The sequence below is a fragment of the Mesoplodon bidens genome (assembly GCF_964165515.1).
Source record: "Mesoplodon bidens genome assembly, chromosome: 11".
Classification (NCBI taxonomy): Eukaryota; Metazoa; Chordata; class Mammalia; order Artiodactyla; family Ziphiidae; genus Mesoplodon; species Mesoplodon bidens.
In genome coordinates this window covers 21,349,820-21,375,249 of record NC_138167.1, presented here as the reverse complement: position 1 = coordinate 21,375,249, position 25,430 = coordinate 21,349,820, and the positions used below count along the sequence as shown (strand labels likewise).

The 25,430-nt window shown below is 38.6% G+C and overlaps 1 protein-coding gene across 1 annotated transcript in view; it reads left to right on the top strand.

Moving 5' to 3' along the window:
• ITPR2 (inositol 1,4,5-trisphosphate receptor type 2) overlaps positions 1-25,430 on the top strand; it is a 534,949-nt gene that overhangs the window by 99,186 nt on the left and 410,333 nt on the right. The window contains exons 3-8 of the mRNA XM_081250074.1: positions 12,190-12,305; positions 13,088-13,174; positions 15,159-15,317; positions 21,223-21,321; positions 21,593-21,676; positions 21,970-22,116. Of these exons, the coding sequence (XP_081106200.1) occupies positions 12,190-12,305; positions 13,088-13,174; positions 15,159-15,317; positions 21,223-21,321; positions 21,593-21,676; positions 21,970-22,116 (692 nt within the window). The remainder of the gene's footprint in view (positions 1-12,189; positions 12,306-13,087; positions 13,175-15,158; positions 15,318-21,222; positions 21,322-21,592; positions 21,677-21,969; positions 22,117-25,430) is intronic.

The following is a 25,430-nucleotide window of genomic DNA, read 5'->3' as shown; positions in this document are numbered from 1 at the left end:
AGTGTTAGCTGCTATTAGAGTGTGTGTGTGTGTGTGTGTGTGTGTGTGTTTTGTGAGGAGAGGGTATTTCTTGGTTATCATTCTTTAAACTTTAGTTTTCTGTTCATCTTCTTTTCATCTGGGAGTATCTTATGAAATGAAAAAACTTAAGTGACAAAATATCACAACAAGCATCATGCTTCTGAAACTCTGAGATATAATAAACACAACTGTATTTGCTCATCTGGAATGTAAAGTTGGAAGTAATAATAATGGATATTTACGTAGTGCTTTAACTTTGAGTATTTTAACCTAGGACTGACAGATATTTAATAGTAGAAGACTTACAAGATCCAAGGCTGCAATTTTCTGGTCTCTGTAATAGTGAGATGCCAGACCAATCCACAATGTGATAAACACAGCTGGGGCAGGTGAGCCGTCTGAGCTTTTTATCAGTAAATACTAGACATGAACTCTACCCTTTCATGCCAATCATCTCTGCCACAATTCCCATCATAAAACAGAAGGTAGTAAGTAGTATTTGGAAGGGGCCGTCTTCCCAATGCAAGATCCCTTCTACAGCATTTCTCATCTGCCTCTGCCTGAACACTATTGTAAAAGTTCACCTGTCTGTGATTAATTTGTATTTTTTGGACATTTCCAATTGCTGGCAAGATTTTCCTTACATTGAACTAATTGATAGTGAATTAGTATAGAAAAAAATGTCTTCCCCTTTTTACATGTAGACCTTCAGCTTTATAAAGTAAGATTACGCCTACTGTTTCTTTCCTCTGTTGGGCAGTGTTTTCCAGTCCCAACCATTGTTCTTCAAACAACATGATTTCTATATTATGCCTGCTTTCCCATTTGCCTAACTTTGGATACAGGCTATTTTGTCAGGATGCCGCTTAAAATGTGGCAGCTCTAATTGAGCCCAACATTCTAGACATCTATAATTTTTTTTTTTTTTTTTGGCCACACGGCATGTAGGATCTTAGTTCCCCAACCAGGGATCAAACCTGCTCTCCCTGCACTGGAAGCACGGAGTCCTAACAACTGGACTGCCAGGGAAGTCCCAAGGTGTCTATAATTGAGCCTAATGTTCTGGATGTGTCCCTGCTTCTCTGGTTGGGGCTCCATTCTTCCATGAGTAAGTCTACAATGGCTCCATCAGTTTTCCAGCTGCCACATCATGGTATTCATTTATTATATTTGGGGTGAGCATATACTTTATCATCTAAACCAGGACACTTTTGAGAGTGAAAAAGGACACAATTAATAATTAGGCTCAGGTAACAGGCATAAACCAGAATTGTCCTGGGCACACAGGGCTGTATGGTCACTATAATTATATGAAGTTGAATTCAAGTCTATCACATACTGAAGCAGTTGAATTTTTCTGAATTTAAATGCAGAACTGTATGTTTGTTTGAAGTTTAATTGTGTTGATGTTTGTCCTGTAGAGATTATTTAAAGTCTAGATTTTTGTCTGTCAAATTAGTTATTCCTCCCCAGTCTGCGCCATCGGAAAATTTGATGCATACCTTTCCTCACATCCTTCCCAGGCGTTGGTAATGTAAAAGGTGCTTTCCCCAGATCTGCAGCCCCAACCCATCTCCAGTTTTAAACTGAGAACCAGGATCTTAGTGTGTTCCCTTCTCAGGTATTTGCATTTTAACAGGATACAAAAAAGACTAAAACCTTTCGGAGCAGAAAGAACAGAAATCGAATGATTGTTTCTCAGGCAACTTGGCAGGTGTTTCCTCTGCAGATTCTGAGCATCTTCCATATATCAGATAATAGGTTATGAATGTAGAGTTACATGCAAACATATTAACTAATGAAAGATACCATTTGATGGATAGGTACTGGAGTAAAGGTAGAGGTCAACTAGAGTGGGGGTGAAAAGGAGGAAGATATATTTAAAAGGGCATCTTCCTGTTTCATTGTAATTGGCTATATAAAAATTTGATGGGGCAATTAATAAAAGGATAGTTTTTATTTCAAAGTAAAAGCTGGACTTCAAAAGTAATTATAGAGCAAAAAAAAGGTCCCTTGGTTGTCTCAGTTTTCTCTTCTCTTGACCACAGGATTCCTTCCTCCCTCCCTCCTTCCATTCCTTTCTTCCCTCCTTCCCATCCTTGCTCCCTCTCCTCCCACCCCTCCCCCCTCCTCTCCTCTTCTCTTCTCTTTGTATTTATTTGTTTTTTAAAAATATTTTGGTTCCCTTAACCCTAACCTATATACATGTATAGCCCTCTAGAATAGTGACTTTCAAACACTTAAAAAAATATATTATTTATTTACTTTTGGCTGCGTTGGGTCTTCGTTGCTGTGCGCGGGCTTTCTCTAGTTGCGGCGAGCGGGGGCTACTCTTCGTTGTGGTGCGGGGGGCTTCTTATCGCAGGGGCTTCTCTTGTTGCAGAGCACGGGCCCTAGGCACGCGGGCTTCAGTAGTTGTGGAACTCGAGCTCAGTAGTTGTGGCTCGTGGGCTCTAGAGAGCAGGCTCAGTAGTTGTGGCGCACAGGCTTCGTTGCTCCATGGCATGTGGGATCTTTCTGGACCAGGGCTCGAACCCCTGTCCTCTGCATTAGCAGGCGGATTCCTAACCACTGTGCCACCAGGGAAGTCCTCAAACACTTTTTATTGCAACTCTCAGTATGGAATACTGTACCTTTCACATTGTAATCCAGCATGTACACACACATACACACACACCCCAGAAACAAGTTTCTTTTTTTTTTTTCAGAGTTAAAAAATTTTTTTAATTTTATATTGGAGCATAGTTGATTAACAATGTTGTGTTAGTTTCAGTGTACAGTGAAGTGATTCAGTTATACATATACATGTATCTATTCTTTTTCAAATTCTTTTCCCATTTAGGTTATTACAGAATATTGAGCAGAGTTCCCTGTGCTCTACAGTAGGCCCTCAGAAACAAGTTTCTTGAAAAGATTACTTGCTATTGCAGTGTCCTCTATTTCTCTACCCTTCCCTTCCTGTTCCATTCCATTCCATTCCATTCCATTCAAAAATGGCTGATTGAACCAAATAAATTGACTTGAAACCTGATTTTCACAATTACAGTTTTAAAAACACTTCTCTAAAGTTATTGTCCACTGACTGCTAAATTATTTATAGAGATAGATGCTTTATGGTTATAATAATCAACAAAAAGCTAGTCTCACTTGGGCATAAATCTACAGTAATAATGATGATTAGGACTTTATGATCTTCTTTTGTTCTTACGGGTAAATATCTGCTCACGGAGGACCTAGCACAAACTGATTTTGTTTTGGTTCTTCCAGATGAGAATAGCAATTAATTTAGTAGCTAGACAATGAACAGTGAGCAATTCTTCAGTCTAAATATTACATAAATCTCCATTACATAACTGTAACATGGCATAAAATATCCTGTGTTGGACTTAAAAAAAATTTAGGCCAGGAGTTATTATTGCAATGCTAAAACTGGTTTAAAAAGCCTATCTCTATAAAGTTAATTTACCTGTCTTAAGAATTTAGTTGTTCAGCTATTCGAAAATTAGGACTTTCCAAGTGGAGGCCTTGAGGCCATAAAATTCCCTGCCCACTGTTTCTAGCTTGCTGCTTTGTTACTTCTATTAAGTCATAGTTACAGATACATGGATAGTCTCTTTTTCATGCATTTTGGGACCCTTATAGGAGAAATTCAGGTCTCTAGAAGTATGAAACCAGGGAAAGCTAGACTATCATGTTGTGTGTTTTAATTTCAGTGAATGTACCTAAATGCACTTTTTAAGCATGTATCAGAATTTTATTCTTTTTATGACTGAATAATATTCCATTGTAAATGTATACCACGTTTTGTTCATCCATTCATGTCTTGGTGGACATTTGTATTGCTTCTACTTTTTGTCTATTGTGAATAATGCTGCTATGAACATTAGAGACTCAACTTTCAATTCTGTTGTATACTCAGCAGTGGAATTGCTGGATCATATGGTAATCTTATGATCAAACCTTATTTTTTGAGCAGTTGTCATACTGTTTTTCATAGCAGCTGCATCATTTTATATCCCCACCTGCAATGCACAAGGGTTCCAGTTTCTCCACATTCACTCCAACTCTTGTTATTTTCTGCTCCTTTAAAAAAAATTAACTGTCCTAATGGATGTGAAGTACATGTATTTTTTTATGTTTTAATTTCATAAATATGGAGTGTCTTCTATGAAATTACGAAGATGGGCTTTGGACAGAGATTGATCTGAATTAAGTCTTAAAACTAGTTTTGAGACTTTAGGATAGATCTTTAAAACATTTAGAGTTTTTCTTTCTTCATTTATCAAGCTAATGGTTACCTCAGAGGGATTTTAGAAGAATTAAGTGAGGGAATGTGACCACCCCTGATACGTAGGAGACACTATAGCAGTGTATTATATACTTATAAATGAAAATACAAGTAAACATATATAAAATATATTATATATGTAAGTATTGTGTATGTGTGTGTCTATATGTATAGACACACACATTTATGTATGTATAAATTTACTTGTATTTCTTTTCTTTCAGACTTCATATTTGTGTAATGGGATTTGGAGACTTGTATTTTGATTTTGGAATCAGTCTGCTTATTACACTTTTTTTGATTATCACTGTTAATATGATAATTTGAGGATGGGAAAATTAGTTGAAAAATTATACATTATGATGTTCTGATAGCGAATTCTACTTATGTCTAATGTAATGGTTTGCTTAATGCTAAAATTTAAAACTTCACAAGAATGAAAATTAGCATTGGTGCATTTGGATTTTGTTTTTCTGCCTCACTCCAAAGGAAGCAAAATATAAAGTTTCATTTGTTTCTGTTTATTTAGCCATTAATCTAGGAATCAGATAATTAATGTTTTTAAGACTAAGATTTTATAACATTCCTATTGATGTCTTACCATGAATTGTATATGCACATGTGGCATATTTCCCATGAGAAAACATAAATGTTTCTTTTGAAGTATTACAACTCTTTTATATCTATCTATCTGCCTATCTAGATATCAGATATTTATGTATCTATGGATGTAGATAGATAAAGATATATATCAGAGGATCTCAGTTCAAATTCCAGCTCATTTCCTTACCAACTGTGTGGACTTAAGAACAGTCTCAGTTTCCTTCTCTGGAATATGGAGAAAATAATCCTGGCTAAATCTCAAGGGTGTTGTGAGGATCAAGTGATCTTAATTATCAATATGTAGTACTCTTTATAGTTCACAAAGTACTCCATGGCAGTAATCTGTAATGAGCAAACCAAGTATGGTACTTAAAAATTTTTTTTTATTTGTACTTAAAAATTTTTTTGGAGTATAGTTGACTTACAATCTGTGTTAGCTTCAGGTGTACAGCAAGGTGAAGGAATTATACATATACATATATCCACTCTTCTTAAGATTCTTTTCCCATATAAGCCAGTAAAGAGCATTGAGTAGAGTTCCCTGTGCTATACAGTAGGTCCTTACAAAGTATGGTATTAACATCCCTGCCACCAAGCGGCCAGACAGTCACTTGTCAGGGCTTTCAAGCATCCTATGTGTGGTTGAACTTGTTCATATTTATAAATTATTTTAATCTAGAGAGTCTGTCGTGAATGACTAAGGTAACTCACTCTGAGGTTTTGCTTCTTTATCTCAGAGAAGGGAAAGGTTGGATTTTATCTCGGGCCCCTTCGAGTTTTAACATCTTCGTAGTCTACAAGCCTGTAATTACAAAAGGCAGTTTCTCTCCCTCTTGACTAGTAAAATAGCTGACTTTTGCCTAGAGGAAGTTATCCTCTAATAATTCATGGTCGTCCAGCCATATATTGTGATAAATTTTAATGTTTGCTAACAACTGCAATACATTTTCTTTGTCCTTTGTAACATTCTAGAGGACACTTTCCCTCTTACATACCCTCTCTGTACTTGCTTTTGACTCTGACCAAAGGAGTAGATGTTTGGTTTGAAATTTCCATGCGTAAACAAAACAGACTCCTTTTAAAAACACACTCTAAACATAAAGAGTTTTATACACACACTGTATTTCAGGATGCATTTCTTAGAGAAACAAAAACAAAAAGAGAGCTACAGTTATATTTTTGGCTAATGAATGTGTACCTCTCCCCCGACCAACTCTGAATTCTAATTGCTGGTGTCCAGTGGCCCCTTGTCTGCCTGGGAGACAAGAGTTTTGTTGTCTCTCAGGAGACAATAACAGGGAGAGTTTTGTTACCACTTTCCAGTTTATCGTTCGGAAGGTTCTGTTGTCTTCATGGAATTCTGCTCCATCCTGTTTATATGAAAAAGAGAAAAAGGAAAGCTCCTCCCTCCTCACCTTTCTCCATGTGGAGATAATAAAGCCCTTGGCAACCATGTTCCCTGTAATCAGTATGAGGTAATTTTACAAGCTACCATGAAAGAGCCATTTGTTGAATGCCTGCTTTGTGACAGGCATTTGCGGATGGTTTAATTATGTCTTGCCTGATATAAATCGTACAACATCTGGGGAATTCCCTAGCAGTCCAGTAGTTAAGACTTTGCCTTCCAAAGCAGGGGTGAGGGTTCGATCCCTGGTCAGGGAGCTAAGATCCCACATGCCTTGGGTCCAAAAAACCAAAAACATAGAAACAGAAGCAATAGTGTAACAAGTTAAATAAAGACTTTAAAAATAGTCCACATCAAAAAATTAAAAAAAAAATCTTACAGCATCTTTTGGAAGGAGGAGAAATGAAACAAAGTTTTCTTTCCACCATTACCAAAGGAAATTGCTGGCAGCTACATAACTTGAACGTCCTATATAATAGCCCAGAATGGAGTCCTATAGACAATTTCTGGGGTGCAGAAGCTGCCTTAGATACAAATATTTTAGGAAGTACTTGTATACATACAAAGCAAAACGTTTCAGAAGTATTTAGTGAGGTATTGTGAGTGGAGGTTTAGACTGGGTTCTTTCCAGATGTACCTGGAATCACGTGAGAAGGTCAGTTCTTTGATTTACAGGGTTATATACCATGGATTATGTGCTCCACACCATTTGAATGGCTTTCATATTTCTTCTCTCCACTAGCATTTATTCACAGGTGAAAGATGCCAGCAGATCTTTTAGTGTAACATGAACACTTCTGGGAGGCTTGATTTCCTTCCACGGTTGTAAAAAAACAGTTCTAATTCTGAGACATTGTTTTTAGCATATTGCCTGAGTGAACATAGTCCATTTTGTTGAATTTCTAACATTTCCTAAACATACGTAATTCTGTGAAATTGCTGGCCTTAGGTTCTTAAGGTTAAGCTTTTAAGAAATTTAACTGAAATTACTTCCTTCTCTTTGTGCTTTTGGTGTTTGCTCTATGAAGCAAATCTTTCCTTTTTTATGACTCTTTGAGTCTTGAAATGCTGAAAAGATTGTTGTTACCTAGTTAATAAATGACACTGAGCAGGTTTCTCATTAGAAAACCCCCCAAGACCTTTTTTCCTAGCAGTATATACATCTCTAACTTTAGAGAATGAGCAGACTAAGGGATTCTAGAGAACTAGTTCTAGAAGCAGGGGTGAGGAGGGTGAATAGCTCTGGATTCCTGCATGCCAGAGAAACACAGGCTTTTTGTCAAAGGCTGCATCCATGCTGGTGCTAGAGATTGCTTCTGCATATTTTAAAAGATATTACAAGGTAATGGAGATCTCACCGTCTGCTCCCCGCCATGCTGTTTCAAGGGAATTCAAGAACTGTATGAAAAAACACATCGTGGTATCTTAAAACAAAGGGGCGAACACCTTGTCATGAATTGGGCATTTGGCTTTAATCCAAGAACTCTACTTATTTATTTATTTTTTTTGCGGTACGCGGGCCTCTCACTGCTGTGGCCTCTCCCCTTGCGGAGCACAGGCTCCGGACGTGCAGGCTCAGCGGCCATGGCTCACGGGCCCAGCCGCTCCGCGGCATGTGGGATCTTCCCGGACCGGGGCACGAACTCGTGTCCCCTGCATCAGCAGGTGGACTCTCAACCACTGCGCTACCAGGGAAGCCCGAACTCTACTTATTGAAGCTCTTTGCTGAGAGCTCGGTAAAGGTTTAGTCACCTCTCAGTGAAGCTATTGCTGAATGAATGAAACAATACTGATAATAATACCTTACATTTAACATTTATAATAGGCCTTTCAAGTTCACAGAGTAGTTTCACAAATTCTCTTTTTTGCCCATCTCAGCAGCCCTATGAATTAGGCGTGGCAGGTATTATTAATGCATTTATTATGTAGTAAATTTAGAATCAGACAAAATACATGACTAGTCCAAGACCAGTAGATTTTTTTTTTAAATTTATTTATTTATTTTTGACTGTATTGGGTCTTCTTTTCTGTGCGAGGGCTTTCTCTAGTTGTGGCAAGCGGGGGCCACTCTTCATCGCGGTGCGCGGGCCTCTCACTGTTGCGACCTCTCTTGTTGCAGAGCACAGGCTCCAGACGCACAGGCTCAGTAGTTGTGGCTCACGGGCCCAGTTGCTCCGCGGCACGTGGGATCTTCCCAGACCAGGGCTCGAACCCGTATCCCCTGCATTGGCAGGCAGATTCTCAACCACTGCGCCACCAGGGAAGCCCCGACCCGTAGATTTTTAAAAAAGTTTTCCAAAGGAGGCAGAGAGAGAATTACACACACACACACTCACGCATGCCCACACACACACGCCCCCGTCACAATCACCACCACAAGCATTTTTACAGACATCTGCATGCCCTAGGTTCCCTCCCGTCAACCAAAATAGTCCTGTGATATTAGTTGCCACGCAGAAACAGATCGGTTATTTACAAAATAAGATGCCTCCTGGGGAATGTTGCTGAGGAGAACCATACATCTGAGGCCCTGGAAATGGAAAGGGCTGTGGAAATCTAAGCCTTAGTGTCTCAGATGGAGTGGATGGAAGCCTGTTTGGCCATCCTCACTCTCTCTCTCCCCCTCACCCTTCCCCTCCCCACACTAAGAGATAAGACCAAGCCTGTTGGTTCTGCTGCTTTCTTTTTAAATCTACAGCTCCCCTAGAACTCCCATATGCCCAGATTCAGATCCTCCCTGTCTCTCATCACGCTGGCAGTTGGCTTTTGTGCTGGGTTTCTTGCCTTGTGTTCACATCATCCTTTACGTGCTGTAAGAGCTGAAAACCCTGTATAAGAGTTGGGCATTTTCCCTGGGATAAAGTGCATACTTCTAACCTAGAACATGGCACTCTGCAGAGGCTGATTTCGGCCAGCCTCACCGATTTCATTTCGCAGCCGGGGCTGTCGTTTTCCGGCACGGTTGGCAGGTCCCTGGGCATTCTCCTTCGCTGCCCTTGTACCGGCCATGGGCTCTTGTTGGGACGCCCCTCCCCTCTGAGCATTTGAACCCTCTCGCGAATGTGCTGAATTAGTATGGGTTCTTTAACTCTTGACTTGTGCCTTCTTTTTTGGAAGACTTTTCTGGCCTCCCCTAAAGAATGCGAAAGGTCACATTCATCTCTGAACCACACAGCACCTTCTCCAGAGCCCCACTGAAAAACTTCAGCCTGTTTCACCCGCTAGACTGAGAGCTTCTAAGGACAGGGTCTGAGCCTTACAGCACCCAGAGGCACAACCTAAGCAGTAAACCTTAGTTGGCTGGATGCTTAACTTCGCTTCACAATCACTTTAGCTATGATGATGAGGATCACGACACCCAGTTTCTTTCCTAGTTACCTAAGGATACCACTAGTTAGAGGAGTGCTACTGGTTGGTCTAGAATTTAGGACAAATATTTTCTTTGTCAAAAGACCATTTCCTGGGCTTCCCTGGTGGCGCAGTGGTTAAGAATCCGCCTGCCAGTGCAGGGGACACGGATTCGAGCCCTGGTCTGGGAAGATCCCACATGCCGCGGAGCTTCTAAGCCCATGCACCACAACTACTGAGCCTGTGCTCTAGAGCTGGTGAGCCACAGCTACTGAACCCGCGCCACAACTACTGAAGCCCGCTCGCCTAGAGCCTGTGCTCTGCAGCAAGAGAAGTCACCGCAATGAGAAGACCAGGCACCTCAACAAAGAGTAGCCCCTGCTCGCCACAACTAGAGAAAGCCACGTGCAGCAACGAGGACCCAACGCAGCCAAAAAAAGAAAAGACCATTTCCTAATGAACTTAATTAGGAATTTGAAGCAATGGAGAAGAACACATTTTTTTTTTCTCTTTTCATAGTTAAAGGAAGTTAGAAGTAGAGACTGCAGATTATGGAGTTCAGTTCTACTTGAATATGGACTTGTGTTTTTGCTGCACTAAACAATGTAGAGTTTGGCGACTTGCCTGATATAGGACAGTCAAAATAGCCTGCTGTGTTAAATTGGGAGTACTCTTTTGGAGCTATCTATAAACAACTTCTATATGTGTGCTTGAAAAAATTGTGTATTATCTTTGTAGATACTAATATATACGAAATATTTTCTAGGGCTAATTAAATATGTTGTCAAGAAAAACAGTTTTCAGGTCTAGTTATTTGGTTTTCACACCGTTGTGCTAAGTGATGATTCCTGTAACCTACTGTAATTCTAACAGTCTCTCAACCAACTTTCAGCAGTTAGAAGGTGTCTGTTTTCTGTTGGTTATAAAATCTTTACTCATCCACATAAGTAACTTTTAGACCAGAAGTTAATAATGTTTTCTATACCTTTGTATGTGTAGGTGGGAGGTAATCAATAGAACTTGTGTTTATAATTACAAGCTATAGGAAAAAAGTAATTATTTCTTCTGAATTTGAAAAATTCCTTAAAAAATTTATGGTCACATTTCTTGGTCATGTGTGCCATTAGAACCATAAAAAAGTGAGATATGAAAAGAGATCGTCTCATTTAATTTTATAATTAATTTTAAAGAGAATAATAGAATGAGTGCACATATAATATAGTCAAGAATGTGGCTAAGGGGCTTCCCTGGTGGCGCAGTGGTTGAGAATCTGCCTGCCAATGCAGGGGACACGGGTTCGAGTCCTGGTCTGGGAAGATCCCACATGCCACGGATCAACTGGACCCGTGAGCCACAACTACTGAGCCTGCGCGTGTGGAGCCTGTGCTCCACAACAAAAGAGGCCGCAACAGTGAGAGGCCTGCGCACCGCGATGAAGAGTGGACCCCACTCGCCGCAACTAGAGAAAGTCCTCGCACAGAAATGAAGACCCAACATAGCCAAAGATAATAAATAAATAAATAAAATTTAAAAAAAAAAAAAAAAAAAGAATGTGGCTAAAATGTATGTTTGAGCTGACTGAATTTTATTTTTGTGAAACATGCTTGAAAAATGAGAATGATTATAAATATTAACACATCAATCAAAACAAGGTAAATTTGTTACACAGAATTCTTACAATTTTTTGTGAGAAAAATGAAAATAATGTTTAGATCTTCTATGTCAATACTCCTTTATTATAGAATATTTGGAATTGACCTTTATTCTAGATTGTGTGTTATCCATTCCACAAATGTACAGAATCATTAGCATATGAAGGCCTTTGTTTAGTCAAACTTTCATTTTCCTCATTAAACAGAAAAAAAAATTTGTTTTTTGACTTAGAGATATCATTAACTATATTATTCCACTGTGATTTCCTAACTTGATATTTAGTAGTAGAGTTAGGACTATAATCTTGGCTTAGTTTTTTGTTTTTTTTGTTTTGCTTTGTTTTTCCCTTATAACATACTGCGTCTCACATGTCCACACCATGTTCACCCCAGGTATGTGGAAACTTGGGGAATAGATGACTGAAATGCGACTGCTTGATTACTGTGATTGTTTCTACTTCTTCCATCACTTTGGCTGTCAAAGATACATACCATGAATAAGTAATTAATTGTGCAAGGTCAGATAAGGCAGTGAAAGACACTAATCTCATCCTATTGACTTTCTAAGTCCAGGCGCCTTATTATAATTAAGAAGTGCTTTATAATGATTACATTGGTTTGATTTCTTTATAAATCACGCTAGCTATGATTTCCTATAAATTAATGAAAAAGGTGGTACTTTAACAGGCTAAATGATTATTTAAAAAGGATGTTATAGGGGTAATTTAACAGTTGACTGGAGTATGGGCTAGATGATGTTTAAATGTTATTTATACTCAGGGATTCCGAGATTCCAATGCTAGGCTATAAGGGAAATCTTAGAAATGCTAGTTTCCTTAGTTACAGTGTTTTTGTTTGTTGGTTTGTCATAGACTGCCTCTTTAAGGTGTGCCCTATGAACCGATATTCTGCTCAGAAACAATATTGGAAAGCCAAGCAAGCTAAACAAGGGAACCACACAGAGGCAGCCTTGCTGAAGAAATTACAGGTAAGGACCAGCCTTCCATCTGTCTGGTTTAGGCTAGAACAAGTACAGCAATAACAAAAGATCTATTCTGTAGCTTAATGATTTCGCTCAATGCACTGAGATTCAGAATAGATGTGGCAACACATTAAAAGTGGAAAGGACTTTTAAGTTACACAGTGTGACTACTGATTTCCTGGAGTGTAGGTAGTGCATTTCTGCTGTTTATTCAGGTGTACCAGACTAATTCAGATATTCACATCACACTGAAAACCAATCCAGAATCTCTGCAGGAATACCAAATCCAGTTATATTTTACTTGACATAGTACCTAATTTTTTTGAAAGACTATTGGAAAAAATTGAAAGTCTGTTGTTTCTGATTTGGGCTCTGTGTAAATTTAATAGAACTTATTTTGTGTCATTAAAATTCCTGTTACTTTCGAATTGCAACTGAATTTGAGGCTTTTGAAATTTACCTACTATGTTTGGTTTCTCTAGCAATATTCCTTCTGAAAATAATTTTATAAGACCAAAGTGCCTAGTACTTTTCTGAAATTTCCAACATAAAAGCATCTCAATATATTTTGGGCTACATTTCAGCATTAAACTGAGAGATTTTTATCACACATTATCGTCATGTATTTAATTATTGCCACTCTTCTCCCGAAGCACCACGAGTAAAGCAACCCGCCTATTTTAGTCTTGGTTGTATTCTTTGTTCCTAAAATAAACCTTATTTCTTTGTCAATTATTGTGCTCTGTTTTCCATGCTTCCACACTAAATATTTGATAATCAATTTATAGCATGCTGCAGAACTGGAACAAAAACAAAATGAATCAGAGAATAAGAAGCTGTTGGGAGAAACTGTGAAATATAGTAATGTTATACAAGTAAGTGTCTATTTACTTTTGCTTAAAGGGGTGAATGTTTTATGGTTAATTTGCATTTGGTAGGAATGCCAACCTGCATTAAAATTGGGGGATACAGTGGTTTGTTCTTTGGTGGGAATTATACAGTGTGATATTTTCTGTTAATATTCAGCACACCATTCTGTATGAATAAATCTGGTGCATACACATAAAGAAGTGAGCTTATCCAGATGTATGCACAAATTATTAAATCAAAAGGAAGAAAATGGGGAAAGCCTGTAATAAAAGAGTCCTTCAGAATTAATGGGACTAACCTGTAACAAATGAAGCTTTATGTTTTCATTTTGTAGGGAGGAAAGTTTTCAAATTGTACTTCTAGGTGAGAACTGTCCTTGAGTTATTAGCTCTTCCGTTTCAATTAGTATACACGCTGATTTATCTCAGCAGCATTTCTTTCTTGTGCTTCACTTAGATCTTTTAGCTTTTTACTTGGGTAGTTGTTAATATATGCCCCACCTTGTTCCAAAAAGAATGTAAGGCAGTTTCAAAAATACATTCCACATAAGATAAAATATTAATAGAAATAAATAAGGCAACTGGATCAAAGGGAAAATAATGATTGCATGAATAAAATGAAGCCAAAGGTGAGGCATGTTTATAAAATCCATGTTGTAAAGGCTGATAAACTTTGGCTCGAAGCCTTTTTGTTGCTTGAGTAGCTATAAGGGCAGTGTAAAATATTACAGCATTCACATAGAAGGTCCGTACAGAGAACTAAGTCAGAAGTTTGGAAGCACAAACATTCCCAGGAAGAAGACCAGAGAACTGCTTCTCCAATGAGCTCTCATAAAGAGGACACTGTTTAATATAGTAAACAATGGCCTTAACAACTTCCTTACTGTAAATACTACATACAGGTGTTTCATAGCGCTGTTTCAAAAAATAACATCCCCTGATGTTTTGCTATTGGCCAATGGCAAAGTGCCAGAGCACAGGACTGGCAAAGCGGTTCTCTGATGGTACAAGAGGAGAGCCCTGGGTCTGTGGCTCCCTGGACGTATGAGTTAATCTAGTGATAGACTGTGTGATACCTGTGGCTGCATGTCCCTTGGGCAGTCCTCCATAACTAGAGTTTCTCTTAACCAAGTTTAGATTCATACTAAGTGTCAGTGAGCAGAGCTCATGTTTCTTGTCAAGAACCTGATGCGCAGATCTTTGTGTGGTGAGTTAGGGGCTGAGCCACGTTCTCTAACACGGTGGATTCCAAAAGGAGAGGGGTTGGCCCATGAGGGTTTTCACTGGTTTCTGAGATAACTTTCTTCTTATATTGTGGATATTAAAACGACCATTCTCTTTTGAAATGATTGTAATAATAGGAAGGTTATGTGTTTTAGTTTTCCTACTCAGTAATGTCTTGGAAAGGTTTTGCCCATGGAATCCAATAACCCGAACAGTGGTGCTTCTGCCCTCATCTGAGAAGGAGTGGGATTGCGTCCTCTTACGGAAGTGGCAGAGTTTATTTAGGATGGGCAGGCTGTCTCCTCCCCCAGGGGGTGAGGGCTGTCAGCAGGCAGGGGTGCTTAATAATACTAAGTGGGTTGGTGCATTATTACAGGTCCTTGGTTTTTCTTTAGTATGTTCTGTCTTTGTGGCCAGGCAGGGATTGAGAAAGAATGTAGTTTGGGGGGACCTCCTGGTCTCCTTTGGAAAGCTTGGGTTTATCATATTATTATTCAGTAGATGAAACTCATTCAGAAGTGTCCCCTGGCTTGTTTTCCTTATGTGCTCACTTTGTTATGAAACAGAATTGGGGATGGAGGTGAGGAGGAACCCAAAGAAAGTCAGCTTGGAAAGATGGTGACTGTGGAGTCTGGAAAGAACTTCTTTGTTTAAACTCTATCCCGAGCCGTGTTATGTGGGCACATGATATAAGTATAAACACATAAATGCAATTAGCAGAGGAGATCAAAGAATAAAGGCGGTAATCCATATCTTTCTTCTACAGCTACTGCATATAAAAAGCAACAAGTATCTGACTGTCAACAAGAGATTACCGGCTTTACTGGAGAAGAATGCCATGCGAGTGTCCTTGGATGCTGCAGGAAATGAAGGGTCTTGGTTTTATATTCATCCCTTCTGGAAGCTGAGAAGCGAGGGTGACAATGTATGTAACTAGAAGATTAAGAGAAAAGCAGCACATTCTTAAAGACTGTAGTTCTTAGTAGTAGAGAATCCAGAAAGTGCAAAGAAAACAGATACAGTTTTCAATGTTCAACATATTATCTTTATGTTAATTTCTTTAATAGGTTGAAAGCATTTATTTATAGTACAAAGTGTGCCCAGGAATCATAAAAGGACAAAGATCAGATTAATTTAAAAACATCTTCCAGCCAGAGTTTGTGTGAAAGAATTTAAGAACGTTAATATTGGCTGAGACTTCAGGGAGAGAGAGACAGGGTTTGCTTCTCGGCCTGTTCAGGAGGGAGCATGGCTGTAAGGAAAAAGAGCTGTGTTGCAGAAGATGGAGTCTATTCCTTTGAATTAATAGAGCGACACAGCAGATCATGACAATATGTCATTTACTGCCTCTGCAGCCAGGTGTTTGCCGTCTGTACATCTTAATGGATGTGTAATGAACGAGGAGCTATAGATTGGCAGTAGCTCATTGACGACAGTACTTAAATACGCTGTGGAATGCGAACGTGTTGTAGCATGTGAATTTTAGTAGTTGCTAAAATATTTTCCTGCTACTTTATAGAGCAGAGAAAATAAAATTATGTGCAATGATTCAACAGGATCAATAGTTAGATATTTTTGTGTGTAATAAATGAAGTGGCAGGTGACAGTCCCTGGCACGTGGAAGATGCTTAATAAATTCTGGTTGACACCAAATACAGAATAACTTTCATAAATAGACGACTTTACAGATAGTGGGTCAGGTGATTAAGAAAAATAGTTGAGATTAAAAAAATTAACAGAAAAATTCAAAGCAATATAAAAGTGTAATTATTCTGACAGTTCTCTCAATCAATACTGTGATGACATTTTAAAGTGTATTAGGGCTTCCCTGGTGGCGCAGTGGTTGAGAGTCTGCCTGCCGATGCAGGGGACACGGGTTCGTGCCCCGGTCCGGGAAGATCCCACATGCCGCGGAGCGGCTGGGCCTGTAAGCCATGACCACTGAGCCTGCGCGTCCGGAGCCTGTGCTCCACAACGGGAGAGGCCACAACAGTGAGAGGCCCGTGTACCGCAAAAAAAAAAAAAAAATCATTAAAATGTGTTGGCTGTTTCTTGTCTTAGAAATGTCTTCTGTTGTAGTGAATCAGTTTTTTTCCAGTGAATTTTGAAGTCCAAATTCAATTCCACAGGATGCAAGCTTCATGGTTTAATTTGGTTAATAAGTTATCTGATGATATCCTCCTTAGGTAAGGTTTGGGAGAAGCATGGCATGCAGAAATATAATGCACTTTAAATCTTGTGTTGGATTTCTTAAAAATAAGTTCTCTCTTTTTTTTTTTTCCTTTTGGCATCAAGTGATGTATGCTGTGAGCATGACATATATTTTAATTTCAGTAGGTAGTTAATTACAATCAACTCTCAATTATTCAGGGACTGGTCATGCAGTTTATGAACAACCTGTGTGTTTGGATGCCCTGTTTGGTAATGCTCCTTCCCTTCTCCAGCGCTGCGCACCGCCCCCTCACTCCCACTGAGTACGGTCCCTGTTGGCAGGTGGTCAGTGAATTTCAAAACAAAACGTCAAAACAAATAAAACCTGAACTCAAGCTCTAAAGGAATGTGATGAAATGATTGGATAAATTGGGGCCTTGAGATTAGCTGTGGATTTTATTAATTCATTCTGTCTAGTTTTTCATTCTATCTATTCCTTTCCCTGCTCCCAAATGCCTTTACAGGCTCAAAGAGAGTTGAATGTAATGAACTATTCCAAATAATTAGTTGTATTGGGTTGTGGGGTGGGGAACTACCTACCACCCAAACATTCCATCTCGGTTAAAATGGACAATGTAATTGTTCAGTGCGATATAGAGATCCTCCTTAAATAGATGTGCTCTATAAAGCATGGCTAAAGCAACCTTACACACTGCTTTTTGCTGAAATAGCTCACTGTTTTTGTTCGCCACTGTGTAGCTTTTATGTGTGATTAAGGTTGCTGTGAAAGCCTAAGCGTATCCACAGTCCTGTATTTGCCATGTAAATAATTGTATCGTAATGGTTATTTTCTTTGCTAGGAATAGGTAGCATTTTTCTAAAATACAAGCCTACTGTATTTTATTGAAGGCAATTGGAAACACTGTTATTTCATAACAAGTGGTTTAATTACTGTTGATTTTCTTTAAAAACATATTAAACTTAGAGGAGGAAATTGCAAGGTTTAAAGGACTTTAAAATTTCTATTTTACTATTTAGCAATTAGTTACGTTGTGACTTAGGTTATAAGTATCCACAAGATGTTCAGTGACCAAAATGAAATGTAAGAATGAGGCTGATGATAGTCTGGGGAGAAAAATGCTTGTATCCTCAAAAATCAGTTGTTTCTACCGTTTAAGGACACCTTTGTCATTTATCTTATAGAATTTCGGGGTGGATAGTTTTGGGGGAAAATAGATTCATGGATCCCTCAGCTGTATAGAAGTCCTCACTTGCTGTTGCTCAGTTAGAAAGTCACTGGGGACAGCCTTGAGCAGAGTTCATAAATATTTCATTTTCATTTATCTTCCCATGATTGAGTAGTTAATTTTTCATTTAAAACTTTGATCTAAGAAGGCCTTAGTTCTTTACATTGGTGGTAGATTTTAAAGGGGAGAAAAGGCCAGATGTTCTTTCAATCAAGAAAAAAAAACAACCCTTAGGGAAAGAGTCTTTTTAAATAGCAAGTAGATTTTACTGTTTTGCAAAACTAGACCCCTTGGAATTCTAGCGAAGGTGGACTCGATCTCTGGTGTTTTGATTTCTATTGCAATGTTCTTTTCACCACATCAGGTGCCACTTGAAAAGAAGGGTAGCTGCCAGTGGCATTACATTGCTCTTCATTTTAGGTAAAATCCCAGCGTGAATCTTACATGGCTGTTAACATATAATCAACAGAAGTGCTTTTGGAATTGCAGTTTTTTTAAATGTTTGTGCACTAGGGTGAATGTGATATGGCAGAAAATTCAAGTTCTGCATTAAATATGTGACTTCTCAGAAGGCATCTGACCCTATCAGTGGATCAGGCTCCATGCCTGTGCTCTTCTGAAAATATTACCAAGTTCCATATTTACCAAGTTATCTAAGTAGATGGAATTCCCTGAAAATAGAGACTATTTATTACACACTTTTGTGTTATTCCTGGCACTTCTTTCTGTTCTTTTTATATCTTATGATTAGCATCTTGTCCATTTCATTTGTAAGTTTTATTCAGCGTGGGTAGTCAAAGTAACTATTGTCAAGAACAAGACCTAGGACCTGGAAATTAGTGAATTAATGTTAGATTCTCCTTATAAATACCATTCTTATGAACCCTTGGAGTTGGTGACATTTTGGCTATATGGCTAGTCTCTTAAAATTATATGAGACTTTACAGGTGGTGTTTTGAGGTAAAACTAACTTTGGGATTGGCCCAAAGCATACAGACAGCTATAATAAATAGTAAGACTTAGAGCAGTGAATATAGGTGCAATCAAAAGTATTCTTTTAATTGGAAAGAAATAGCTAAAATATGTCATTATATTTAGCAACTTACTGGCTAATATTTGTATGGTACAGGTAAGAATGACAGTGAACCAAATCGAATTGTTCTTTAAGAAATTGGAAGACCAGATATAGCACTGGCAGAATGTGGTATCAAGTCCCGGTGTTTATAGTATGGAAGACTACTCAGGCTTCTACATGATTCTGAGACTTGGAGCTGCCTTGGTGTCTTGTGCAATAACACATGTTTTTGTTTTTCGAGGGGATGTTGAAATTATGTCTATGTCATGTTGACTTTTATTTTTTGTTTATAATTTAATTGTTTAAAATAGGTAACCATTCATGGTTCAAAGATAGAAAACAATATAAAGATACATTGGGAAAAGTCTCTCTCTTATCTTTTTTTTCACGTCCTCAATTCCCAGTTCTCTCTTTTACAGTTAACCACTGGGAGAATTTCTTATGCATACACTCCTACTCTCTTTCCCTTTTTTACACAAATATAGGCCAGTTCTGCCCCCTCATCCTCTCACTCAACACAGTTTCTTTATGATTTTTCCTTATCTGGACATATAAAGAGTTTCTGTGATGGATATTTTGAGTCACAGCATCTGCCTGATTATGGACTTGAAAGGCAGGATGGTGACTAGAGACCAGTCCTGTAAATAACAGAAGCTATTCCTGCAAACTAAAGGATAACCTTCTTTTGCTCCATTAATGAGCTTGAGGCTTCTCTGTCACATTTGAATCTTCAGATATAGTTTGTGCCAACAGTACTATAGGTGAATGTAGACTCCTGTGTATAATTTATTAAAGGTTAATTTATATTGAAAGTGTGAAATTGTGTTCCTTAAAATCTTGGTCTAGGTTCAGATCCAGGGAGAAAAAGTTCTGTCTGTTTTTACTGTGTGAGTCCTAATTTGTTTTTCAGTTGTCTACTAATCTATTCTAATATTTAGTTGATATGAAATATGCAGAGGGAAGGTGTTGGTTTTCATTTCTGAGGTGGTGAGCAATTCTCTGAAGGAGAGTGTAGGTAACTACAGTAATAAGTCTTCTAGCAGAACCTAACAACAAAAGTAACTTTAATAACTATAAAATAACTGTTCGTTATTATCATTAAGAAAGCACAACATCATTTCCCCACAATTTGAGATATGAATAAAAATACTTGAAGATTAAGCAGACATTGTTAATGATAGCATAAATAAAAAATCAACTTAGACTTACTTCTTTAGAGCACTTTTCCCATAACTGATTTTAATTTTTATCTAAACATGAGCACGAACCTATTTGCAGGGCAGGAATAAAGATGCAGATGTAAAGAATGGACATGTGGGCACAGTGGGGGGAAGGGGAGGGTGGGGTGAATTGTGAGATGAGGTTTGACGTAAATACACTACCATGTGTTAAATAGATAGCTAGTGGGAACCTGCTGTATAGCACAGGGAGCTCAGCTCAGTGCTCTGTGATGACCTAGATGGGTGGGATGGGGGTGGGGTGGGAGGGAGGTCCAAGAGGGAGAAGATATTAGCTGATTCACTTCATTATACAGCAGAAACTAACACAACACTGTAAAGCACCTGGACTCCCATAAAAAAAGTGAGATAAAAAAATGAGCACCAGGTTTAAGGAGCAATATTAGTGTTGGATGTTTAAGACAAAAGTGAACCATTTGCCCAAGGCCCAGACTATAAATGTATTCCTACAAGGTCATGCTTGATTCTGCATTCTCTGAATCCAGATGACATTAGAATGTTTAATAAATTTCTGAGACTATGGGGAAGATCACATATAATTGATTTGTTTTTAATTCTGGAGATAATACAAATGTATAAGATTTCCTACTTGCACTTGAAGTGATTCTAATATTTAGGCAGATTGGTTTATTTGTGGTGGGTGCATTCACTCTTTGTATCTCCTGTATACATGGCATCGGACCTGGTGTGGAGGGATGTTGACCTATTTATTGACATTAAGAAAGCTCTAACTGAAATAGGAGACCAATAAGAAAAGGATCTAGGGACTTCCCTGGCGGTCCAGTGGTTAAGACTCCACGCTTCCACTGCAAGGGTTGTGGGTTCGATCCCTGGTTGGGGAACTAAGATCCCGCATGCTGTGTGACGTGGCCAAAAAAAAAAGTATCTACACCAGCTTTATGAATCCAGACTGATGATAGGCACTGTGGGACATGATTATATAATCATTTATCAGAAGATATTTTACCTCGAAGAGAAAAAGAATTAAAATTTATATGGAGGATAAATGGGTCAAATGTTAGGTCAATAACGAGGACTTCTGTGCAGTTATTTTTAGCTTCAGGTATAGCTCCACAGACCCATGCAGTGTCTCAACTGCAACTTATTTCTGATTCCCAGATTGTTGTTGGAGATAAAGTTGTTTTGATGCCCGTGAATGCAGGACAGCCACTACATGCCAGCAACATAGAGCTTCTCGATAATCCAGGGTGTAAAGAGGTAAGTTCAGGAGGAAAGGAAATGAATTTGTTGATTTTCTCATGAGAGGGAAAAAAAGCCCCATAGTTTCTTTCATTGTTTTCATAAGCATAAGCCCAGTTATGCTAGTTAATATTCCTGAGGTACATGTAGATTTCAGATGGTCCTTTGAAGATATTTTTTGACATACATACCAAAGTTGTTCTTTCTGCTCCTTCTACTAGTTGAAGTAATAATTTCTGGTATAAAATTGAATCTGCAGTCTTATAACTTAATGTTTCTTCATTAATAGGTGAATGCTGTTAATTGCAACACTAGCTGGAAAATCACTCTTTTCATGAAATATAGTTCCTATCGAGAGGATGTACTAAAAGGGGTAAGTGTGTGCTACCTAGACATTTACTGGAAGAATTGAAGGTAGTCTTACTGAGCTTCTAGATGCAAAACCTGTGTATTCACTGAGGTTTGAAGTTTAGAATGTGACTATAAACCTTAAAACTCACATTGAGTTTTCCCTCCTGTATTTGGAAATGTATATTTATACATACTCATTAAAAGCCAAGTGTTAGCAGAAGGCCCAGAGTATCAAAACTATAGAGACACCCACTTCTTATGTCTATTTGTTCAAACTTTTGTTGGAAATATAGTTTTCTTGACCTGTTTTTCTAGGGTGATGTTGTTCGATTGTTTCATGCGGAACAAGAGAAGTTTCTGACTTGTGATGAATATGAGAAAAAACAGCACATTTTCCTTCGTACAACTTTGCGTCAATCAGCCACTTCTGCTACCAGCTCTAAAGCACTCTGGGAAATAGAGGTATGTAAATATTTTCTGGCTTTTAATAAATACTTATATCAATAAGACAAGGTCACTAGGCTGATTGGTTTATTGTTATAAGCATCATTTTTGATAGACCCATAAAACAGTAATTTTGGTGAAGCCACTTGTACCTCTTTACTGATGTGACCAGTTTGAAATGTTGCTACTTTCTTTATCTATCTTCTCAGGGGCATCTCTCTCTCTCTCCCATTTAATAAGGGCATATATATGATTTAGCTTTTTAAAATTCTGTCATGAAGTGTTGTCAAGACCGGTCAGACTATAGGCCTTGTGCCTCGAATGGCACTGGGGTTGAAATGGAGCAGGAGGACTCACTGTAAGTGAGGATCTGAAGCGCACAGTCACTGAAAAGAACCTTCGTGTCTTCTGGGGATGCCGTTTCTGTTGGAGCGAGGAGACCCATAGTTAAGAATTCATCATCCTTTAAGAGGTATTTGCTTAAGTGTGCCAATATGATAGAGTAATTAAGAAAATGTAAGGTATGGATTTTTCTTTAAAGGACCTTTCTGTACCATGGAAGAGATAAGATATACATAGTTAACTACAAACAACCTGATAAGTTCCATCTTGATTTTTTTTTTTTTTTTTTTTTTTTTGTGGTATGCGGGCCTCTCACTGTTGTGGCCTCTCCTGTTGCAGAGCACAGGCTCCGGACGCACAGGCTCAGCGGCCATGGCTCACGGGCCCAGCCGCTCCACGGCATGTGGGATCTTCCCGGACCGGGGCACGAACCTGTGTCCCCTGCATGGGCAGGCGGACTCTCAAGCACTGTGCCACCAGGGAAGCCCAGTTCCATCTTGATTTAATGGACATCCAGACCCTACAGCAGTGGTTCTCAACCATTTCAAATTCATCACACCTCTTTTACAGCATATATTTTGTTATACTTCCTTTATGTATGAAAATGAAATTCCTATTTAATATTATTTTATAGTCTCATGATTAAAAGTTAATAAAATGCCCAAATTCTAATATAAAGGAGAAACAAAAGAAAAATAATTTATATAAAACAATATGTATTTCAACATGTAAGTACCTACTTTAGAAGATAAAATATTTATATCTATCTTTGATGGATACATTTGGATTTGAGAGACGTAGAAGAAGAGGATCAGAAGACATTCTAGACAAGTACAGGAAAATGAAAGAGCAGAGGTAAATGTGTGCCATCGGATAATATCTAGTATTAGGTGAAGTAATAACAGAATAGAATTATTTGTACGTGATTTTAAAAAAATCACTATAATTGAAATAGGGATAATGAGGCAAATTCCAAACTATTGAAACAGAGAAAATGAGGAAGTATCATGTTTATGCAAATGAGCTGAGCCTCAATTATAAATGAAGCGTCAAAATAATTCTCTAAGTTATGACATGGTTTAGAATAGAGATGAAATGGCACAAAAGCATAGTTTTTATCTTGAAACACCACTCATGTTGAGGCATACTTTCAGGCTGTAACATTCAGAAGAGACCATATCCTTCAATATATTTGGAGACCATATCCTTCAATAAGTGAAGGGAATTGAGAAGGTCTGGGGAAACAGCTACCACCAAAACTACATGATATTCTTCCCAGAGGCCTACCCCACAGCTTCTCTTATCAGGGTAAGAGAAAGATAACAGGCAACCAGAAGATAAATACATAATTAAAATACACATTTCCTTATCACTGTGCTTCCAAAATTTTCAAAATATAGGGATAGCAATAATGTGAAATATTATTTTAAAACTTTATTAGCAAAATACAGTGATGAAAAAGTCAGATAGCAACTTCCCTACACAGTGAGTTCCCTGCATTTCACGTGTCTCTGTCTATTTAATGTTTGGTTCTAAGTCTGTTAAAAGGAGTTTTGGATCTCTCGTCTTATATATTTACCATTAGTTTTATAGCTTTTGCTGTAACGGTACCTCTGCACTGAAATCCTTTCCAGCAAAATGTGTGGTTGGAAATGCTGCGTCCCATTGAGCAGTCAGAATGGAGAGGGTGAATAGATTATTCAATAATTTTGAGACAATGTCTTGGATCCATTTAAGCTTCCTTCTCCATAGTGAATTTCTCTAAAATGATTCGCCTTTTCATGTAACTTGATGTAAAAGCTTTCTAGTATGATTACATGTTAAAGCATTACCAGTTTATATTTGTGGTAGGTTTATTTCTGCAATACTATGGGACATTTCTGTATTGTGTGCTGCATCAGCCAGGCTTCAGTCAGGAAGCCTGAGCGTCAGGTGTTTCAAGCAGAGAGGTATTTAATACAGGAAATTAGGTTTCAACGTTGTTGGAAGGACTGGGTGGGAGAAAGTGGGGCGGGGAATGTGGTCTTACCTGAAGATCTGGCAGTGCCAGAAGCCGCTCCTCCCCGTGGGAGCCTGCACAAGGCAGCTGCCACCACCTTTACTGGAGCCCTAAGAGGAGCCTCTCTTCCACTTTCCTCTGCTTCCCGCCCCTGTGCTACAGGGGAGCACTTTGAAGGGTGGGGATGCTCCTGAGTGTCGTACACAATATCTAGCCTATGCTGAACTCTCCTGTGAATTGCAAGATATTTAATGTCTTGGCTACTGCCCATTCATGCCACTAGCATTCCTCCAAAATCATTGTGATAAATGAAAACACTCTCCCTTCCCTATCTGAAAATTGTCCCCTAGGGAGCTGTACTACTGTTGCTAGACCCGCTAGTGTATAGGACAGGAGTTCTTAGTCTGTGATTCATGGTGAGCTTCAAGTTATTTGTTAACCTCTAGCAGTGGTATATACAAAAGGTGTGTGTGCGTATGTGTGTATGTGAGACAACCACTAGATTTGATCAGATTCTTAAAGATATCTATGCCTCTCACAAAGGAGTAGGAGTTCAAACATTGACAAGATCACAGTCGCTGGTGGGATTAGCAAAGGATTGGTGGTAGAAGGTCGATGTGAGAACTGAGCTTTGAAGGATGGGCAGGTGCTTGGCTACAGGGGGAACATTTTTGTAAGACTTCACCCACTTTGAAGTATTTTCGTCATTACCTCATTGAGCTTTTGGAGTAGCGGAACACATAGGAGCTGGAGTCTAGCAAAAGGCATTAGAAAGTCCTGTATGTCAGCACCCAGAATTTGATGCTGGGGTTGGAGGCAAACAGTATGAATGAGAAGAAGGAGGCAAAGAGTATTAATCTGTTGGAGAATAGTGGGAACTTATCTGAGCACTCTAATATGCATTATGATATTTAATCTTCACAACAATCCTATGAATTAAACCCACTTGGTACATGAAGAAGCAGACTTGAAGATGTTACGTTACTTGCTG